Source organism: Cucumis melo, chromosome 12 (genome assembly GCF_025177605.1).
Source record: "Cucumis melo cultivar AY chromosome 12, USDA_Cmelo_AY_1.0, whole genome shotgun sequence".
Lineage (NCBI taxonomy): Eukaryota > Viridiplantae > Streptophyta > Magnoliopsida > Cucurbitales > Cucurbitaceae > Cucumis > Cucumis melo.
Window position 1 is genome coordinate 26,313,034 of NC_066868.1, and position 18,140 is coordinate 26,331,173.

The following is an 18,140-nucleotide window of genomic DNA, read 5'->3' on the forward strand; positions in this document are numbered from 1 at the left end:
GACTATGTTTAATTTACATCGATCTTGAGGATGGGTGACGTAAGAGAAGTCATATATCATGTTTGGTTTTGATTATGATGGAAATGTGAGACAAAAGGGAATGGAGAAGTTGAATGAAAGTGGGGCATGTAATGTTTGAGATTGTTTAAGCAAAGGAAATAATAATAATGTAAGAGAGGGTGAGATTTTGACCAAAAGAAAGAAAAGAAAAAGGAATTGATTGCAATGAAGTCACATGAGGGCATTGAGAGTGGAAGGGAGGGAAGGTGTTAAAAGAAAGAGAGAATGCATTGCTCTTTTTGCTTGTCTTTCTGTGCCATGCATGGCCACAAAGCATGCTCAAAAACACACTCCATCACTACCAATCACTATGCATTTTTCAAATACACACAAAGCAAAAACATGCTTTGTGCCCTTTTTTTGCTTTTGTTTCTACCTAAGCTTACACTTTCAATTCAATATTATTCATTGTTTGGCCTCATCATGCATCAAAGTGTGTGGACAAATTTTGACTTACTCTAGCTATCCTGTATTCATATTCACGACATTTCATCATGATCATCTTATTAATTTTCTTCTTTGAATCATATTATTACACGATTGATTCTTTTTGTTGTTGAATTTTTATTATGGTTGTCAATAACTAAATCTCTTTACATGTTTTATTGTGATCCTTTTTGAATATGTACTTAGTTTGCAACGTCCCATAGCATATAGAATAATTAATTAATATATTCATACAGGTTCCTACCCTTTAGCACCGCAAATACAAAACCCATTTGTTTTCATTTATTTTACTTATTGTGGTTCTTTTTAACGTTTAACAACAACGTTTATAGATATGGAAAATGTTGTTTGTCTAAAAATGGCATAGAGAATTAGTCACATGTGACGTAAAAGCAAAAGGCAAATACGCGATATACTTTCTCTATATATTCATTCATCTAGTCACAATTTTTTTTTCACTCGAATCATTGTTAATTGTGTATGTTATACTATACGCATAGTATGTGTGTCTAGAAGCTCTTGCAAATGGAAAAATTGCACATATTGTTACTCGATAAATCATTGTAATTCATACTTGATTAGTTTGTGTGTAAGAAAGGATAGGGCGTACGTAAGAAGTTATGTCCAGGAGATAATTATATTAAGGATACAAGTGCAATCTAAGTCTCTAGTTCAATAGTTCTAAGAAAAGTAAATAATTAAAAATGGAAGATTGTGAATAACGACATCTCAAATAATCTATACCGAAATATTTGAAAAAAAACAAAGGTCAATAAGTAAAATTTGCTTCCAACTTAAGTTCGAAAAATATGAAAGTTTGCGTTGTATATTAAAACGTAAGAAAATAATTGGAAACTTGCTATTTTAATAATTTTAATCGATACAAGTTTGTTTCTTTTTAGATTAAATTTTTCAAAGCTACAAAAATGAAAACTTTTGAAAGAGAATTTTTTTTTCTATCATAATGCTTTAAGTAGGAAATTATTTAGAATGGTGTAGGTCAAAGAATTTAAAATGATGAATTTGCCAAAAAAAAAAAAAAAATATGCACTTTGATCATATCATAAAAAGAATTGGCTAAAGTCCATATAGACTAGAGAGCAAATAATTTGTACCTATAAAATGGTCATGTTAACCCTAATATATCCTCTATATATATAATAGCAATATGAATCAATGGGTACAAAAAGATCATTTGACCATATAATTTATCTACACATTAAAAGTTCATAGAGAATTCATTCATGATACAATCAAATCCCACCAAATAAATGGAAATAAATACCGTATATATATATATATATATATAAAAAGTTGGGTTAATGGTTTCATATAAATATAGCATAGGAATAGCTAGGCACAAATTATTTGACAACCATTCCCATAAAAATGATAAAATGATATCATTACTATTGTATCCCACTTGACCTTTGCTTGCTTTTAAAGAAACAATTCTCTTTATATATCAACTACTCCTTTTTCATTATTAGGGTTGGCATCTCCCTAAGGTTTAATTCCTTTTAATAGTAATTCTTTTTTTATGTTGAATTTTGACCAAATATTTGTTTCACCAAGAATGACGAAAAATTGATATCTTCTCGAGCAAGACATTCTTATTTAGTTTCTAAACACACACACAAAAAAAAAAAAAAAAAAGAAAGAAAGAAGAAGTTAGAGATAATTTTGAATCAAGGTAGATCTATTAAACATAGTAGTTGAACTATGACCAAGATAAGATCATGATGGGCCAAGGGACGAGAGGTCAAGCAAGATACGATCAAGTGATCATGTAACAGTTATATTTTGAGAGAAGACCTCAGTCAACCTCTTTTATAAATACATAAAGAATGGGAGAAGACCTAAGTCAACCTCTTTTGTAAATACATCATTATAATTTCATATGAGGTAACTTGAATTCTATTATCGAACTCTCTTAGTTTCTTCATTCTCTAACTTAAGTATATATTTTCCTTCTATTACACGTGACTCAAGTATATTTGCTTATTCTTCGCTATAGGCATCACACATGTAGATTTATTTGTTTGTTTTTGAAAGGAGTGGGTAACGTTTAAAATTTACACTTAAAAAGGAAAACGTTATGTGCAAAAAAAAGAAATGGTTTTGAATTCCATTGGAAGTTGGAAGACACTATGAAATGTGGATTTGGGCTTTGTTTGAGTCTTCTTTTCTATGGCCTAATTCTCTTATGGAACCTACTAAATTACGTAATTTTAATTATTCGAGTATTAATAGAACTCGAATTTCATAATTAAAAAACTAAAGATTTTTCTCATTAATCTTTACTTTGCATATTCAGCTTTAATTTTATGAAAAAAAAAATATAACAAAATTTAAATTCTTCTCTTACATGTTTTTTCCTATGATGTAAAAATTACTCAACTTTATATGGGTTTGTTTATGCAGAATTTTTGTCCATTAACGTCACTTTTTTATTTTCAAATTAATGAGTAAAATTATAAACCATCAAGTTTGTGATCAATACAAATCTCTCGTGTAAAAAAAAAAAAAGACATTATTTATATTCGATCCTAATTATTTTTTAAAATTTTAACTCAATATTTTTAATTTTCGAAGGTTTAATTTTTTTTTTTCTAATGTATTACTTGGGTATAATAGTGTTTATTTGCCAACTATGTTAAATTTACAAGAATGGTAAATAAAAATAATTGAACAATAATTTTATAAAGTTTAACTAAACTATAAATAATAAATCTTTAAAACTAAAAATTAAAAAAAAAACTAGTTGAAATCATTTAACTTAAATCCCTCTACCTTTATAGAAATCTTTAAACTAAAGACCAAATTACTAATTAATTTCACCTAATTAATCTCCCAAATATTTGATATCAAGATGTAGTTTAAAAAACCAAGCACGTAAATGGAAACATAAACATGGAAATACAAATGAAACAAAAAAGGAAAGTTTTTGCAACTAATAATTCTAAACATACATCAAAGAAGAAGGAAACAAAAGACTCAAAAGATTGAATAACCGAACCAAGGGAAAAAAGATGACATAGTAGTCGTTGGGTAGAGTTAAGGGCACTTGGTTTTGTTCCCATGAGTGGTCATGCTCGTGTAGCAAGTGCCACACATCTCGCGATTACCTGACGTACCTGGCGGTACACATCTGCACCGCCTACAGCATGTCCCGCACGCTCTTATGCACCGGTTTGGCCTCGAGTGCGCCCCACAACGACGCTTGCATTCCCCTCCACAATCTGTGTAATTATAATATTATTCCCAATTTTGTTTTGATTTCATTTCTTTTAATTTCCATAAACGAATCATATATATGAATTATAAGAATAAATTAAAAACCATCATTCTATTGTTTAATTTTCTCTCTCACGTCTCACCTATGTATTGCATTAGCCTTCTATTTGCCCCTCTCATCACTTGATCTTCATCATATTCCATCTCCTTCATCCCAGCTTCCTGATCTTGGTAGCCATCGGAAGATATCTGCGTTATGTGTGTCCTACGTAACTTAGTAAATAAGACGACATTTATTATATCTCAGTTTTAGTTTAATGAGTTCATTAGCTTCCATTTTTGTGTTTACTATGTTTTTAAGTTCTCAAAATCAAAAATTAGTTTTTAAAAAATATTTTTTAGGTTTTAAATTTTAGCTTCGGTTTCTGAATGAGAGGTTTAGATGTAGAAGCAGTATTTGTAAGCTCGATGAAAAACTAAAAATAAAAAACCAACTAATTACCAACATTAACTTAATCACTTGTTTTTAGTTAAGAAAAAAAACAATTAAACCTATAATAAGTAAACACTTCTTTCACTAAATTTCTTGTTATCTACATTTTACCAAAAAGCCAAAATTTAAAATCTAAAAAAAAGTATACATACATATATTTTTATTTAAAATTTAGCTAAGAACTAAAACCATAGATCTAAGAAATATGCAAATCCATCATAAGAAATCCAGAAAAAATAGCTAGACTCATTCAAAATTCAATTGCGAAGGGTCAGAAGAGAAGGAAGAGGTAGGAAAAGAGAAGCTTTACCTGTGAAAGGCAGAGGAAGACGAAGACCCCAAGAAGAAGGAGGAGGAGGAACTTACGGACTGCCATGGTTTCGACCTTTCATATAAATTCTTCAACTAATACTCTAACATCATTGATATAAAGAAAAGAGACTAAGCTTGAAATTCCAAAAAAGGACATGCTTTGTGGGGGTAAATTTCAAAAGAATGGGGAAAGCTTGAGCTGGAAAGGCTGTGGGGGGGTGGGGACATATTTGGGAGACAACAAATACAAAAATACAAAGAAGAAAAAAGGTGCCACTGACTACTCTGACTCCAGACCTGCCCCCAACCCAAATGGCATCTTCAACCTCACAGAGGATATAAAATGGAAAGGATAAGAGTGAAGAGAGGTTTAGGGGAATCTTTGTAATATATATTGAATTGGAAACCAGCTGCTTGGGCTGCACCTCCAACATACGAAGCTGTCTTCCACTATTTTTCATTCTTAATAAAAACGACAATAAAGTTTCTGAAACTAACTTACAGAAACCACTTTAATTACTTGGGAATTGAATTCCCATCTATGCAAATACGTTATTGGACATCACGTAAAACTGTATGAAAAGTGTTTTTAATATCCATATGCATGCATCTGTTTTATCTTATGGGTTCTGATACGATGGTCAAACCTAATTGACAAGTCTACTTAAATTTTATGAATTTATTTTTCTGTTATATGATGGATTATACATATGTGAAATTCAATCTTATATATCTAAGCTTATATATGTCATTTAATACAAGAGAATCTAAAAAGAATTAGATTCTCATGCAAAAATAACATAAATATTTATATATATAGAAAGTTTGGGAGGTGGAGAAAAGAGAAAAAAGTGGGAAGAAGAATAGAGAACAGTGGAAAATAGAATTTAGAAAAAGAAATATAAAAGAGAGGCAATGGTTTAATATGGAATTGGATTTATAACAGAAAACCCTAAAAAAAGTGTTTTGTCGAATGGACAGCAATTGATGGAGATCCCAAAATTTCTTATTGTATTAATTTAGGAATGTTTGTTTTTTTTATTATTATTGCATCCTCCTTCCTCTTCTTATTCTTCATTGCCCTCCATTGGAAGAGGCTTCCCCATAGAGGAATAGATAAGGAGGAAGCATTAAGTTTTCCTCTTCCTTTTCCCCTCTAACCCACCATGGCTTTCCCTTTCCCTTTCCCTTTACTTTTCCTGATGATCATTACCATCATCCTTCCTTTCCCATCTCTTGTTCATTCCAAACTCTCCCTCGGTTATTACCAAAAAACATGTCCCGACTTCGAGAAGATTGTTCGTGAAACTGTCACCAATAAACAAATAACCAGTCCTGTTACTGCTGCAGGAACCCTTCGCCTCTTCTTCCATGATTGCATGGTTGATGGTTGTGATGCCTCCGTTCTCATTTCCTCCAACTCCTTCAACCAAGCTGAGCGTGAGGCTGAAATCAACCACTCCCTTTCTGGTGACGCCTTCGATGTCGTCGTCCATGCTAAGACCAACCTCGAACTCGCATGTCCTGGCATCGTTTCTTGTTCCGACATCTTGGCTCAGGTCAATCAATCATCATGACTGTTTTCTTAATATATTAACCTTCTAGCTAGCTTAGTTTTCTTTTTCTTACTTATCATTTCATTTCAAAGTTATAATATTATAACCCTTCGTACCTCTTTCAAAATTATCATTAACAATAGTGTAATGATAGAAAAGTAAATATATATTCTAAAATTCTAATGAACCGTTTTCACTAATAGGATTAATTTTGAAACATCAATCAATCTTTTATTAGTTCTTTTAGGCGATAATCTTTTACTATTGTTGTTATTGTTAATCTAAAAGTAACGACATAGACAATGGTTAGAACATGAAACAATGTAGAGAGTGAAAATTGGATCCGAACAACACTACATTCGTTTTCATAGCTTAATTTTCGTATATAGCAGATAGATTTGCATTGGCCATCTATGATCTTTATATTATTGTTATTAATCTAACAATATCAGACCGTTGATAGCAGTTATTTAAAAACTAACGCAGGCGACTCGAGATCTAGTAGTGATGGTGGGAGGACCATTCTACAACGTTCGATTGGGGAGAAAAGACGGAATGATATCAAAAGCAGGCAATGTGGAAGGGAACCTCCCAAGAGTGAACTTCACAATGGACAAACTCGTCGATTACTTCACCCAAAGAGGCTTCACAGTCCAAGAACTCGTCGCCCTCTCCGGAGGTCACACCATCGGTTTCTCCCACTGCAAGGAATTCACAGACCGACTCTTCAACTATAGTGCCACGTCACCCACCGACCCGGACATATACCCCAAATTCGCCGAAAAGCTCAAGGCCATGTGCGCCAATTTCCAAAAGGACACCGCCATGTCAGCATTCAACGACGTCATAACACCTGGCAAATTCGACAACATGTTCTACCAGAACCTGCCACGTGGCCTGGGCCTACTCGCGACTGACCACGCCCTCGTTAAGGATCCGAGGACAAAGCCGTTTGTCGATCTTTACGCCGTGAACCAAACGGCGTTTTTTAACGACTTTGCTCGTGCTATGGAGAAGCTCAGTGTTCACGGCGTTAAGACGGGAAGGAAAGGGGAGGTTCGGCGAAGGTGTGACCTTTTTAATTCTATTAACTCATGAGAAATTCTTTCTTCTATTTTTCTTTTCTTTTTTTAATTTTTATTTCGTTTTTTACCCAAAAAAAAAAAAAAAGTAAACAAATCAAAAAGGAAGAAGGGAAGGAAAAGGATTGATGCTCGTATGCAAATCAATGTTATTTTCTAGGAAGAAGAAGAGCCAAAAAAAAAAAAAAAGAAAACAAAGAAAACAAAGGAAAAAAAGAATGCATTCTTTTTAATTCTTGAACTTCTATTTATCTGTGTTTTATTATTTTAATTTTGGAAATGGGTGTTTTGTTTGTTATTAATTTCCTTCTTAAAATGGGAATAGTGATATGTATTTTCCACTATATGAATATTTACTTTTATTCATTTATTTATTTTTAATATATTCTATCTTAACTTTAGTTTAGTAAATTATTTATGATTAATCAAATTAGTATAGTCTTAAGCGGGTAGGGAACAGAGGGGTTATTCGTTTCGGTTCCCTCCCCTATTGTCTATGAGTTAAAGGAACATTTCTACTTATATGTGCTTCTCAAAATGTAGGTGACTATATATTGTAATGAACTTATATATTTGAGTAAATGGATTAAAAATCGTTTCAAAATTACTTTTGGATTAAAAATTCGTTGGAATTTTGAATGAAAATAAGACTCAAATACATGTTTACTGTGCCTTGAAATAGAGTGGTCATGTTTGCGTTTGAGTCACATTGTTCCAAATCCTAATTTTTGTCCAACTTCCTTATGGATTTCTACTTTTTGAGGTAGATTTGATGCTTTAACGAGAGCTCAAAGTAATTTTACATCTTTTAAAAAGAATTAAAGATGTTTTCTTAACCAATGGCAAAGTCCAAGGTTTCTTCAATTAAATAATAATAATAATAATGGCCTTGAATGAAACACTTTCTTACAGATAACGCATTCCTAATTGTAGATATTAGCATGGCATTTTTATACAACTTAGGAACAAAAGAAAAGAGACAAGTAAAGAAGCTTTCATAAATAAACTCTTGGTATATACATCTATATTCACAGATTTAAGGATTATTGGAGTACTTGAACAAAGGACAAGACTGTTCTTCAGATCCCATTCGTTGTCGGGCGCCTGTTTTCTTTGTACATTTCGAACAGAGCTTTCCATGAGTATAAAGAAGACAGTTGAGATCAAACTTGAGATGATTTGGTATCCTTCTGTTGAGATGAAGATATGTTTTGTTCCTGTCTGCGTCATCCGGGACCCAACCAACGAACTTTGCAATCTGAAATACCTGCAAACATGTTGGAAAATCAAAACCTTTCAATGGTCTTTAGAGAACAAGGATCATAAAGTCATCCGAAAGAATAATTTAATTACTCACATGAGTGTCTACTGGAAAATCATCTTTCTGAAGATTGAACATCAGCACACAGGCCACCTGACATTTATAAATTGTATGATTGATTATTGATGCCATAACACTAAGCAACCAAGATGTCCCCAACGTAATCTTGTGAAGAATCTATGATGCCTTAACATTGAGGAATTTTGTGAATAATGCGAGCCATAGATAACCATGAGAACACACAGAAAAGGAAAAAAAAACAGTAGAAGCCTTCAAACTAGGATCCCTATAGATAAAGGCTAAGACGCAAGCATAAACATTTACCCACGTCGCAATATTGACACGTTAATTTCTAAAATGTAGGACACAACATGTTAGGGACACACTTTGTTTTTCTTACAACAATAAATATACGGGTGCATATTTGGACAAATTGTGAATATTTCCTTTGAAGATTAAAAGAACGTTCATCATTTCATGAAAAAGGCAATAGAATATTGGGTGGAGAGGGGGTTTGGACTTTCAAAGATGGAAGATAAGTGGCCAGTGGGTTTTCTTTGAAAAATCAACAGGAGTGTCGGTGCTTTGTAGGATACAAACATTGGGTGATATAGTTCCATGAACTGACAAGATCTAAAATGTTAGAAAATAAATTAGATTACGAAGGCAGTTATTCTTTTCAGAAACAATACCGTTTTGGGGCCAATTCCTTTGAAAGTCGACAGCTCTGCCTTTATTTCATCGACGGATAAATCGCGCAAGAACTCCAAGCATAATTTGCCTCTTCTCTTTGACAGAGAACTCAATATATTTTTTATGCAAGAGGCTTTTGTAGGTGCTAATCCTCCACATCTTATGGCATCCTCTATGCATTTGGATTCAGCTGAAAGAACCTACATTCAAATATGAGTACATAAATGATAAATCAAAACCCCTTTCTTTAAAGGCACACTTCATCAAGATTGCTGGGAAAAACCATTGAAGGTCTGTCCTACATACTCCAACTCTCCCATCACATTGTCCAAATTTGGATTTCAGATAGCAATTTTGCTTGCCCTTAAACTAAATATAAGATTTAATATGAAAGATGACTTTCGTACGCTTAGAAAATAGAGATGTTCAAGTTCGGAATTGACTCATGGTTATGGTTTATGCAAGAACAACAAGAGAAAAACTACTAAACTAATGATATCGGATAGAAGATTACATTGAAAAAATAAGAACTAAGAGGATTCAGTTTCAATTATCTAAACGCTGTTCATTGACGTTCCATTGCAAAAAGAAATTGACAGAAATCTGTCCCCTAAGAACATGTCATCCAACATAAAAAATTAAAAAAAAAAAAAAAAGAACAGTCGTAATCTAATCAAAGAAAGCAGAAGACTCACATCCTCCCAAGTAGAAAAGGCGGACTTGAGAGAAACAAAAGCCCTCTCGGAATTAGCCTCCGTAGTGTTCTGCGATAGCACAGTCTTCACCAATCCATCCAAAACGCTCTCCTTCTCAACGACGAGCTCCGACTCCACATTATCCCCGTGCTCAGCGCGGACGCCGTCCACGAAAAAGCAGCACTCACTCAGCCTCTCTCTCTCCTTCCGATACTTAAGAAACTCTCGCGGGAAACCATGAAGATTCAACAGATCGTCCCTCACGGACAGACATTCGTCCGAAGTGGGCGAAGAATGAGATGGATACGGCTCAGTAGTCGAGCAATTGAAGCCATTAACAGTTCTGATTGATTTAGCTCGAGGTCTATCGGAGTGAGAATCGGCCGGTGGTTCTGGTTTTTGAAGACGCCTCTTCTTACCGGTCGTCTTCTTCATCGTTCCGTCAATTTTCGAAGTCGATTCGTTCCTTAATCGTATGGATCCCTATTGTGGGCTTCCTTTTAGCGTGGGCTTCGTGAACGGCCCATTTGTTTAAATGGGCAACGACTTTGACTTTTCTTTTGGCTAATTTATTTTCTTTATCAATTATTAAATAAAAAATGTACTTGTACGATAATTTTGTATCAAATGACATAATTGACATAAAATAAAAACATAACTAATAAAATTGAAAAAATGGCAAAGTTTGGGCCAAAAGCAATACCCTAGACTCATTCGAAGAGAATTGGTTCGTTTCAAAATCCAAATTTATGTATTCAACCTCGCACAATAATGATCCTAACAAAATAGTTATTGGGATGTGTATCACACATCTCTGGTCCCAAAATGTCTCCCTAGGACCCGGATGGGATTGGGAGAAGATACTCAACTACTACCAAGGCTGTAAACCTTAGCTGAATATGAATCCTGATATGTTTAACAATTTGATAGGTTATATGATTATCCTATAGCTAACTGAACAACCTAGGTCAATCACCTTTACAAAACACTTCATTATGGCTTCAAATAAGGTAACTTTATACTCCTACTCAGAAACTCTCTGACTTCCACTTCTCAGTCTCTAACTTAGGCATCAGATCGATATGTGCAAGTTTTCGATTTTTCAAGCCACACCCTTTTCCTATTCAAACAAAGTTACTATCGTGTATTGCCAAGATCAAGTGTGTCCCTTGTTTGAATTTTGGCATCAACAATTTATAAATATACATTGAGATGAAATCCTTATATTTCTATTTTTGCATTACGACTTATCGTAATTTATACACATTCTTTTCATAGTTCTATAATAGGATTGAAGAGAGTCACACCATTTGACATGTTATAATTATTCAAGTCAATAGAAATCTGTCTGGACCATAGCCATGCGACATCAATATCTAACAAATGAGATACGTTTGAATGAACAATCAGACATTTTCACTTTTATTTTTCTTAAATTCTTACTTTGTCTTTTCTCTTTAACTAGTAACAACTTTTTGAGTCAAACAATATAAAATATTATTTGATACATTAAATCTTTTAAGTTTTTTATTTTTCTATATTCTAAAATATATATTATATAAAATTCACCTCCATCCCTAATGTCATAGATTACTATATACTAATCATATGCTTATTAACAACTTGACCGAATGAGGTGGTCAAAAGTCAACTATATCATTGTAACTTTTCATTAGTGTCATTGTGAAATACTCTATGAGGTTTTAATACCCGAAGTAAGCAAAAATATAATCTTTTCCATATTCAATATTTCCTATTAGTACAATATTTATCGTTGTCATAGGACGAAATTGATTAATTAACCTAAATTCGAGTTATAGTACTTTTCTTGTTGATAACGTGTGACCTAAACTTACATGTAAGGTTCGGTCCTTCTTTGATAAACCCTCACAAAAACGATAATTATTTATATTTTATCTTTAATGTAAATGGTCGACCACCTAACATAAACATCGAAAATTTATTGCTAATTATTAAAAAGCATATTGTCATATGAAAAAGCTATTTAAGCATAATTTAATGAAAGTTTCTTATATAATAACGGTATAAGGATGATATAGACACGTTATTAAGGATGATATAGACATACATGTATAAATGTCATTGGATTTTGTCTATTTTTGCTTTGGAAAGTGTTGACAAAGAAAATTAGAATCTTATATATATATATATATATATTTTCTATGCTAAGATTACTGCCTGTCACACATGGAATGTGAGAACCATTTTAATTCCTTGGTCAACGGTCAACACCTCACCAAACCTTATATTTTATCTTATTAATTGTTTTTCTTTAATTAATAAATTAAAAAGTCTTCGTGATCAAATGAGTGTATAGAATTTGGAAGTTTTGAACTCTATTACAAGCAAGGAAGATAAGTTTGTCTTATTCATTATTTTTTAATCATACTAACTTCTTTTTTTCTTGTTCAAAAGTATGCCTTCAAATTTGTGTGGTGATTAATTATCGAACAACTTTATCAAAATTTTAAAATTATTTTAATAAATTCTTTATTTGTTTTTTTTGTTGATATGTCTTTATGTTTTTTTTATGAACATAAGGATATAATAATGTGAGAGCAAGCCTGATTAGTTTAGTTAAAACGATTCCAGGGTAATATATGCTTTTGATACTTAGGTTTAAAGTTGATATGTATTTAGTTTCTGAGGTTTCAAAACATATATTTTAGTTATTAGGTTTGTAAAATGATTCTAAATGATCTACCGACTTTAAGTTTAAATTAATTGATGTTACTCCACGGACAAAATCTATTTGAATAATTTTTTTTTTTTAGTAAAAGGATGGAAATGAAAACTAACCTTAAAATTATAATATCTCTAACAAATTCCTCTATCCCTTCCACTACGGTTTGTGTATGTCAAAGTATGAATGGACTCAAAATCCCACCAATAATTCACCCCATCTTAGCCGCCAACACCAAAATTTCTCCACCACTCATCTTGAAATTAAAATTGAATACAAATGTTTTCCAAAAAAAAAAGATTCTTAAAAAATTAGTGAAAAAAAACAAACCCAATTAAGTAGATTAAAACAAAATTGTTATCAAATATAATACAATTTAAAAAATTGAATTTAGTAAAACATGTTTTTTCTTTGGACATCAATAAATAACTATACAAATAACTGAGTCCTAAAAATAAAATTCACATGGAAAAAAGAGGGATAAAAAAGACCAAATCAAAACTTAGTTGTATTTGTTGAGTACCGGTTCAAGCCGGCACCAACCCGACCGGTCCAGCTGACTCCACTGGTATCGAGCCCATGTCGGACGACACCTTCAATCTCGACCGAGCCGCTCCCGCCGGTTCTCATCATCTGCAAAATCCTCTTAGCCTTCTCCCTCGCCCGCTCGGTTCCTCTTTCTTCAACCTCTCTCAGAACCTCCACCGCGCCGGCCTCCTTCGCCAATCCTCTGAATCGGAATCCTCCTTGACTCAGTGCGTAAAGCGCCACCACACAATTCTCCCGAGTCGACTCGGAATCCATCGCCTTGTCCTTCAATAACCCCACCAAACAACCCACCGCATTCGCATCCAGCATCGCCGATCTCCCGTCCACAGACACCGCGATGTTACATAGAATCAGTACTATTCGGCTCGTACATCCTTCGATTCTCGTCAACGATAGCAGAATTGGAACGGCACCAAGTTTCACCAGTTTGACTCGGTTGCTGGGGTTTAGAGTCAAATGATACAAACAAAGAGCTGAATCGTTCCTAGTTCTCTCACTGTCGGATCGGAGCGTGTTCATCAACACCGGTAACGCGCCGAGAATTCCAATCGCCATTTTGTTCTCATCGTCTAACGATAAACTGAACAAAGCGCCGGCAGCGTGTTCTTGAGATTCGGTGTTTCCGCCGTCTAAAACGTCGATTAATAGCGGAACAAATCCTGCGCGTACGATCTTCAATTTGTTCGCTTTCTCGAGAGAGAGATTCACGACGGAAGCTACTGCGTTGATCTGGACATTTGGAGATCGGGATAAAACCAGAGGAAGTAAGGCGGCGAGGAATTCTTTTGTACATAAAGAAGCCCTGATCGATTCGTTTGATTTCGTTAATTTTCGTAGGGAAATCACTCCTTCTCGTTGCTCGAATTCGTCGTTGCTTCTGAATTTCAAAATGAGTCGAGATTCTTCCTCTAAATTTGGGGAATCCGAATCAGAATATCCTCCGTGATTGGAATCTCTATCGAAGCCTCCATGTGAAGAGGAAGAAGCATTAGCAGCATAACTAGATGGTTGTGTTTTGAAAGGCAAGAGAGTACTCTCCCGTGTAGTCTCCTCCGTCTGCTCCGGCGAGTTGAGTTGAAATCGGTTGTGTCGCAACCCAACCTCGGTGGTCGCATGAACCGCAACTCCCGTCGGTTTATCAGCGACCCTCCTAATCAACGCGCTATCAGAAGCCTCGAATCGATTCTCCTGCTCCTCCTTCTGCATTAATTGACGAACAATGAGTTCAATGGAAGTGTAAGGCGGTGGTTGGGGATGTTCGATGCCGTTGTTATCGCACCATTTGAGAATGGTGGATCTTATGTTTCTGTTGATTATAACAGAGGAGAAATCGGGCCTTGAGTCATCTTCTTCAAGCATGGGGGAAAACCCCAAGTCTTGACAAACTTGAACAGAGAGACGCTCGAAGGTTTGACCAGAGGAGACGACAACTGGGTCGGCCATTAAAGACTTGGAAATTGGGCAGAGGTATTCTTGGGGACAGTCTTTTGGGCGTTGGGGTTTGGAGTCGGAGGAAGATCGTTGGTGGAAGATGGAGAGTTTCAACCTGTGGTTGCCATGGCCGACCATTTCTTAGTCAAAAACAGGGGAAATTTCAGAAATTTGGAGAGGGAAAGAACCGATGGGTTTGATGAAATTGGGTTTTCGGGTGTTTGATTTATGGCAAATGTCTGCGCGGAGAGAGAAGATTTGTCCTTTTTTTGCTTTTTTTCTATTATGAATGTTGGATGAAGACTGGGTCGGAGATTGGGAGTGGAATGGAGTTTTGACTTTTCAATGAATGAATGAATCTTTGTGTTATTTTGTGCGAAGAGGAACGGTGAATCAACTTCCCGCCGACCGTCACGGCGGCATTTACCATCCTCCCCCGTCCGTTAAATTTTATCCACAGTAAAGTATGAGGTTCTACTCTCACTTCTATAAATATATTTTAAAAAATGTGCATAAAAATTAGATTCTAGTTTTCATTTAGACCCTTTACTTAGTTATTCCATATTTAAATTGACACTTTTCGTGAAAGTTTGGAATTTAAACGCCAACAAATTTACTATAGTTTTAGGAATTTGAGTCATCTCCATTTCTATACTATTGGTTTTTATATATATACGTACGAAATTTGGCTTCTTGCTTCTAGCCTTTTGTAGATCTAAGGTCAAATTCTATTAACAATATTTTTTAATATATTATTAAATTTAAATTCATATATTTGTAGAAGTTTAGTGTCTAAATAATCACTAAAATTAAGATTAAATTGGTATGAGATATATTTTTAAATATAATAAATCAAAATATTTATAAAATTTAGCAAAATTTTAGATTTTATATTTACGAAGGATAACATTAAAAATTTTAGTATATTTTATTTTTTCACGATTCCCATGTATCCTAATTATAAATTGTTATTTGAGAAAGGAAAAAAGAAAATTATAATAATAACTAAGTTGAGGGGAAGAATATAAGATTATAAGACAATACGTAAAGGAGCTGACGTCAGAATAAATTTGAAGGGTCCAACCCAATTATTAATTATTTAATTATTTTGGAAGTTCGTACTCCCGTTACCGTTAAATGCGACGATGCGCTTCACGACAATCCTATGCTTTGGAAAATATTAACTAAATTTCAATAGCTTTTCTTTTTAAAAATATTTTAAATTTAATATTTATAACTTATTTATAAAATACAGTAAAATCTTATAATGAACTAACAATTTTATTACGTAAATAATTTCAATTTTTTTACATAATTTAAAAATTTCTTTTATCGATACCTATTATTTTTTATTTTTATGTCTTTTTTCTCCTAACTCAATTGTTTGACGTTTGTTTATTTTAATCATAAATAAGTACAGAAAATGAAAAAAAAAAAACTTAAATAAGATTTAAAAATTTTGATATATATTGTTGAAGTATGCTTATATCTAATTATTTTATTTATTATCTATAAACAGTTTTTTTATTACATTTTGACAGACATTTTATTGATTATTTTATATATATTTAGACTAAAATAGTATACTAAGAGATACGTAATTAAATATCTAAAGATATGATTGAAGGAAAGGATGATAATTAAAAGAATTTAGGGAACTGATTGGACCAAGTCTAATTAAGAGGAACAAGTTGGTATTAGTTTGATAGAGGTATGTATTAATTTAATTCCACGATTTATTCCTAATCTTATTTTAAATTTCTGATAACAAAACTTGACAGACTGAGATATTATAACATAATTCGTATGCTACACCCACGTTTTCATCCCAATGTTTTTATGTTTGTATTTTTCAAATTAATTTTAATTCTTTGAACATTTCTCTCTCTATATATATAAATGTTTTTCCTTCTATTACTAGGAAGGAATTTTATATTTTACAAATAATTTGTTTTTATCAATTCTTTATTTGACTTGTCAGATTAAAACGGAAATTTAGGGCCTGTTTGGTAACGTTCTTGTTTCCTGTTTCTTGTTTCTGTTTCCATTTTTTAAGAAACAGAAGTGTTTGATAACGTTTCTTGTTTCTCGTTCTCAAAAAAAGTAGAAACGTTTCTCATTTTATAAAGAATTATTGGGAACAAAAAAAAATAGTTTCTTCTGTTCCGTTTCTCAATTGCTGGTTTCCTTTTTCTCAATTTATTTCTATTTGTTTCCTTTTCCTTTTTCTCAATTATTTTTATTGGCTTTTTTCTTTTTCTCAATTATTTTTATTGGTTTCCTTTTCATTTTTCTCAATTATTTTTATTTCTTTTATTTTCCTTTTTCTCAATTATTTTTATTGGTTCATTTTTCTTTTTTCAATTATTTTTATTGGTTTCCTTTTCCTTTTATCTCCATCGTCTTCTCCAAATAATCATCCTCTTCCTCTTTTACTCATCGTTTTTCTTTGCACACTGTCTTCCTCTTCACCTCTCACCGTCTTTCTCGACAACCCGAACTCTTCCTCTTCGTCGGATCCATAGTTCTTGCCTGATTGTTCCTCTTCGTCGGATCCATAGTTTTCATCTTTCTCTTTGTGCAAATCTGAATTTTCGTTGTGGGTTTTTCTCTAAAGCATCATAGGTTAAGAGTTAAAGGTTAAATTTTGTTTTGTTTCTTTCAATTCTGAATATTGAAGACATAATAACTTACTTTAAAATTAATATTAAATTCTAGATGTCACGAAATAACGATGAGATTGTAGAAATTGATGGATTAAAAAGAGAAATTGCCTGAGTAAGAGATGATATTGCCAATCAAATTTGGTAACATTTGAAGGATAAATATAATTTTATGTTTATGTTATTATTTTTATTCGTGCATTGATACTTTTTCGTATTAAATGAATAAACTTTTGATAATTTTATTTGTTATGTTTGATGGATAGACCTATATTTTTGTTTAATGTTTAATTGAAGTAGATGTGAAAAATAAAAAATAAATCTAGAAGAAAATCAATAAACAAGAAACAGTTATCGAACACTTTTTTTGTTTATGTTTCTTTTTTTTTCAAGAAACAAAAAATAGAAACAGTTATCAAACGCATTACCGTTTCTTGTTCTAAAAAAAGAAGAAACAGGAAACAGGGAACAAGGAACAAGAAACAAGAAACAGAGAATAGAAACGTTACCAAACGGGCCTTTAGTTTCTTGAACTATTGAGTGTTTTTATACATTTTTTAATGTTTTTTTTTTTATTTGTTTACGTGTCTCTTTTTGTCATGGAGTCTTTTGATATTTATGTTTCAAAATCTACGAGTAATCTTACGTAGTTTTTTTCAATATTTTATGTGTAATATTTTAAAAATTGACGAAACAGTACATAAAATTTAAATTGAGAGAAGATTATGTAAGAAAAATAGCTAGTATCGATCTTCGTTTCGTTAGAGAAGCAGTTCGAAAGAATCCAAAAACTATTGTTGATTTAGATGTTTCAAGGTTTTTTTTTTCTTTCTAGTCATCGATGGTTGTAACTAAGATGCAACAGAATGCAACCATTGAAATAATTGGCTAGAAAAA

General features: G+C 32.8%; 4 protein-coding genes across 5 annotated transcripts; 1 reads left to right on the forward strand and 3 right to left on the reverse strand.

Moving 5' to 3' along the window:
* Positions 1 to 3,433: 3,433 nt before the first annotated feature.
* LOC103483303 (snakin-2-like) lies at positions 3,434 to 4,705 on the reverse strand. 2 transcript variants are annotated; one of them, XM_008439872.3, is made up of 3 exons: positions 4,548 to 4,705; positions 3,888 to 4,017; positions 3,434 to 3,749 (listed from the first exon to the last, which is right to left on the reverse strand). In XM_008439872.3, exons 1-3 carry the CDS (start codon positions 4,611 to 4,613, stop codon positions 3,565 to 3,567), a joined length of 381 nt encoding a protein of 126 aa, XP_008438094.1. In that variant the 5' UTR covers positions 4,614 to 4,705; the 3' UTR covers positions 3,434 to 3,564. The 2 variants fall into 2 exon arrangements, with proteins under 2 accessions (XP_008438094.1, XP_008438104.1); XM_008439882.3 differs by having other exon boundaries at positions 3,888 to 3,993; positions 4,548 to 4,703.
* Positions 4,706 to 5,492: 787 nt separating this feature from the next.
* Positions 5,493 to 7,553, forward strand: LOC103483295 (peroxidase 41-like). Its single transcript, XM_008439861.3, has 2 exons — positions 5,493 to 6,108; positions 6,592 to 7,553. Exons 1-2 carry the CDS (start codon positions 5,716 to 5,718, stop codon positions 7,201 to 7,203), a joined length of 1,005 nt encoding a protein of 334 aa, XP_008438083.2. The 5' UTR covers positions 5,493 to 5,715; the 3' UTR covers positions 7,204 to 7,553.
* Positions 7,554 to 8,032: 479 nt separating this feature from the next.
* On the reverse strand, positions 8,033 to 10,359 carry LOC103483287 (putative DNA glycosylase At3g47830). Its single transcript, XM_008439848.3, has 4 exons — positions 9,897 to 10,359; positions 9,201 to 9,401; positions 8,545 to 8,601; positions 8,033 to 8,454 (listed from the first exon to the last, which is right to left on the reverse strand). The coding sequence occupies exons 1-4, from the start codon at positions 10,329 to 10,331 to the stop codon at positions 8,224 to 8,226; spliced, it is 924 nt and encodes a 307-aa protein (XP_008438070.2). The 5' UTR covers positions 10,332 to 10,359; the 3' UTR covers positions 8,033 to 8,223.
* Positions 10,360 to 12,915: 2,556 nt separating this feature from the next.
* LOC103483277 (U-box domain-containing protein 38-like) lies at positions 12,916 to 15,006 on the reverse strand. The gene has a single exon (XM_008439836.3). It carries the CDS (start codon positions 14,716 to 14,718, stop codon positions 13,096 to 13,098), a length of 1,623 nt encoding a protein of 540 aa, XP_008438058.1. The 5' UTR covers positions 14,719 to 15,006; the 3' UTR covers positions 12,916 to 13,095.
* Between the last annotated feature and the right edge of the window lie 3,134 nt (positions 15,007 to 18,140).

Bases quoted from the DNA above. Each gene is read 5' to 3' on its own strand.
- LOC103483303 (XM_008439872.3), bottom strand. From the start codon at position 4,613: ATGGCAGTCCGTAAGTTCCTCCTCCTCCTTCTTCTTGGGGTCTTCGTC. The intron at 4,018-4,547 runs GTAAAGCTTCTC...TTATTTACTAAG, and splicing joins TCTTCCTCTGCCTTTCACAG to TTACGTAGGACACACATAAC. The intron at 3,750-3,887 runs GTGAGACGTGAG...ATAATTACACAG, and splicing joins AAGGCTAATGCAATACATAG to ATTGTGGAGGGGAATGCAAG.
- LOC103483295 (XM_008439861.3), top strand. From the start codon at position 5,716: ATGGCTTTCCCTTTCCCTTTCCCTTTACTTTTCCTGATGATCATTACC. The intron at 6,109-6,591 runs GTCAATCAATCA...AAACTAACGCAG, and splicing joins GTTCCGACATCTTGGCTCAG to GCGACTCGAGATCTAGTAGT.
- LOC103483287 (XM_008439848.3), bottom strand. From the start codon at position 10,331: ATGAAGAAGACGACCGGTAAGAAGAGGCGTCTTCAAAAACCAGAACCA. The intron at 9,402-9,896 runs GTGAGTCTTCTG...ATTTGAATGTAG, and splicing joins CCTTTTCTACTTGGGAGGAT to GTTCTTTCAGCTGAATCCAA. The intron at 8,455-8,544 runs GTGAGTAATTAA...ACATGTTTGCAG, and splicing joins ATTTTCCAGTAGACACTCAT to GTATTTCAGATTGCAAAGTT.
- LOC103483277 (XM_008439836.3), bottom strand. From the start codon at position 14,718: ATGGTCGGCCATGGCAACCACAGGTTGAAACTCTCCATCTTCCACCAA.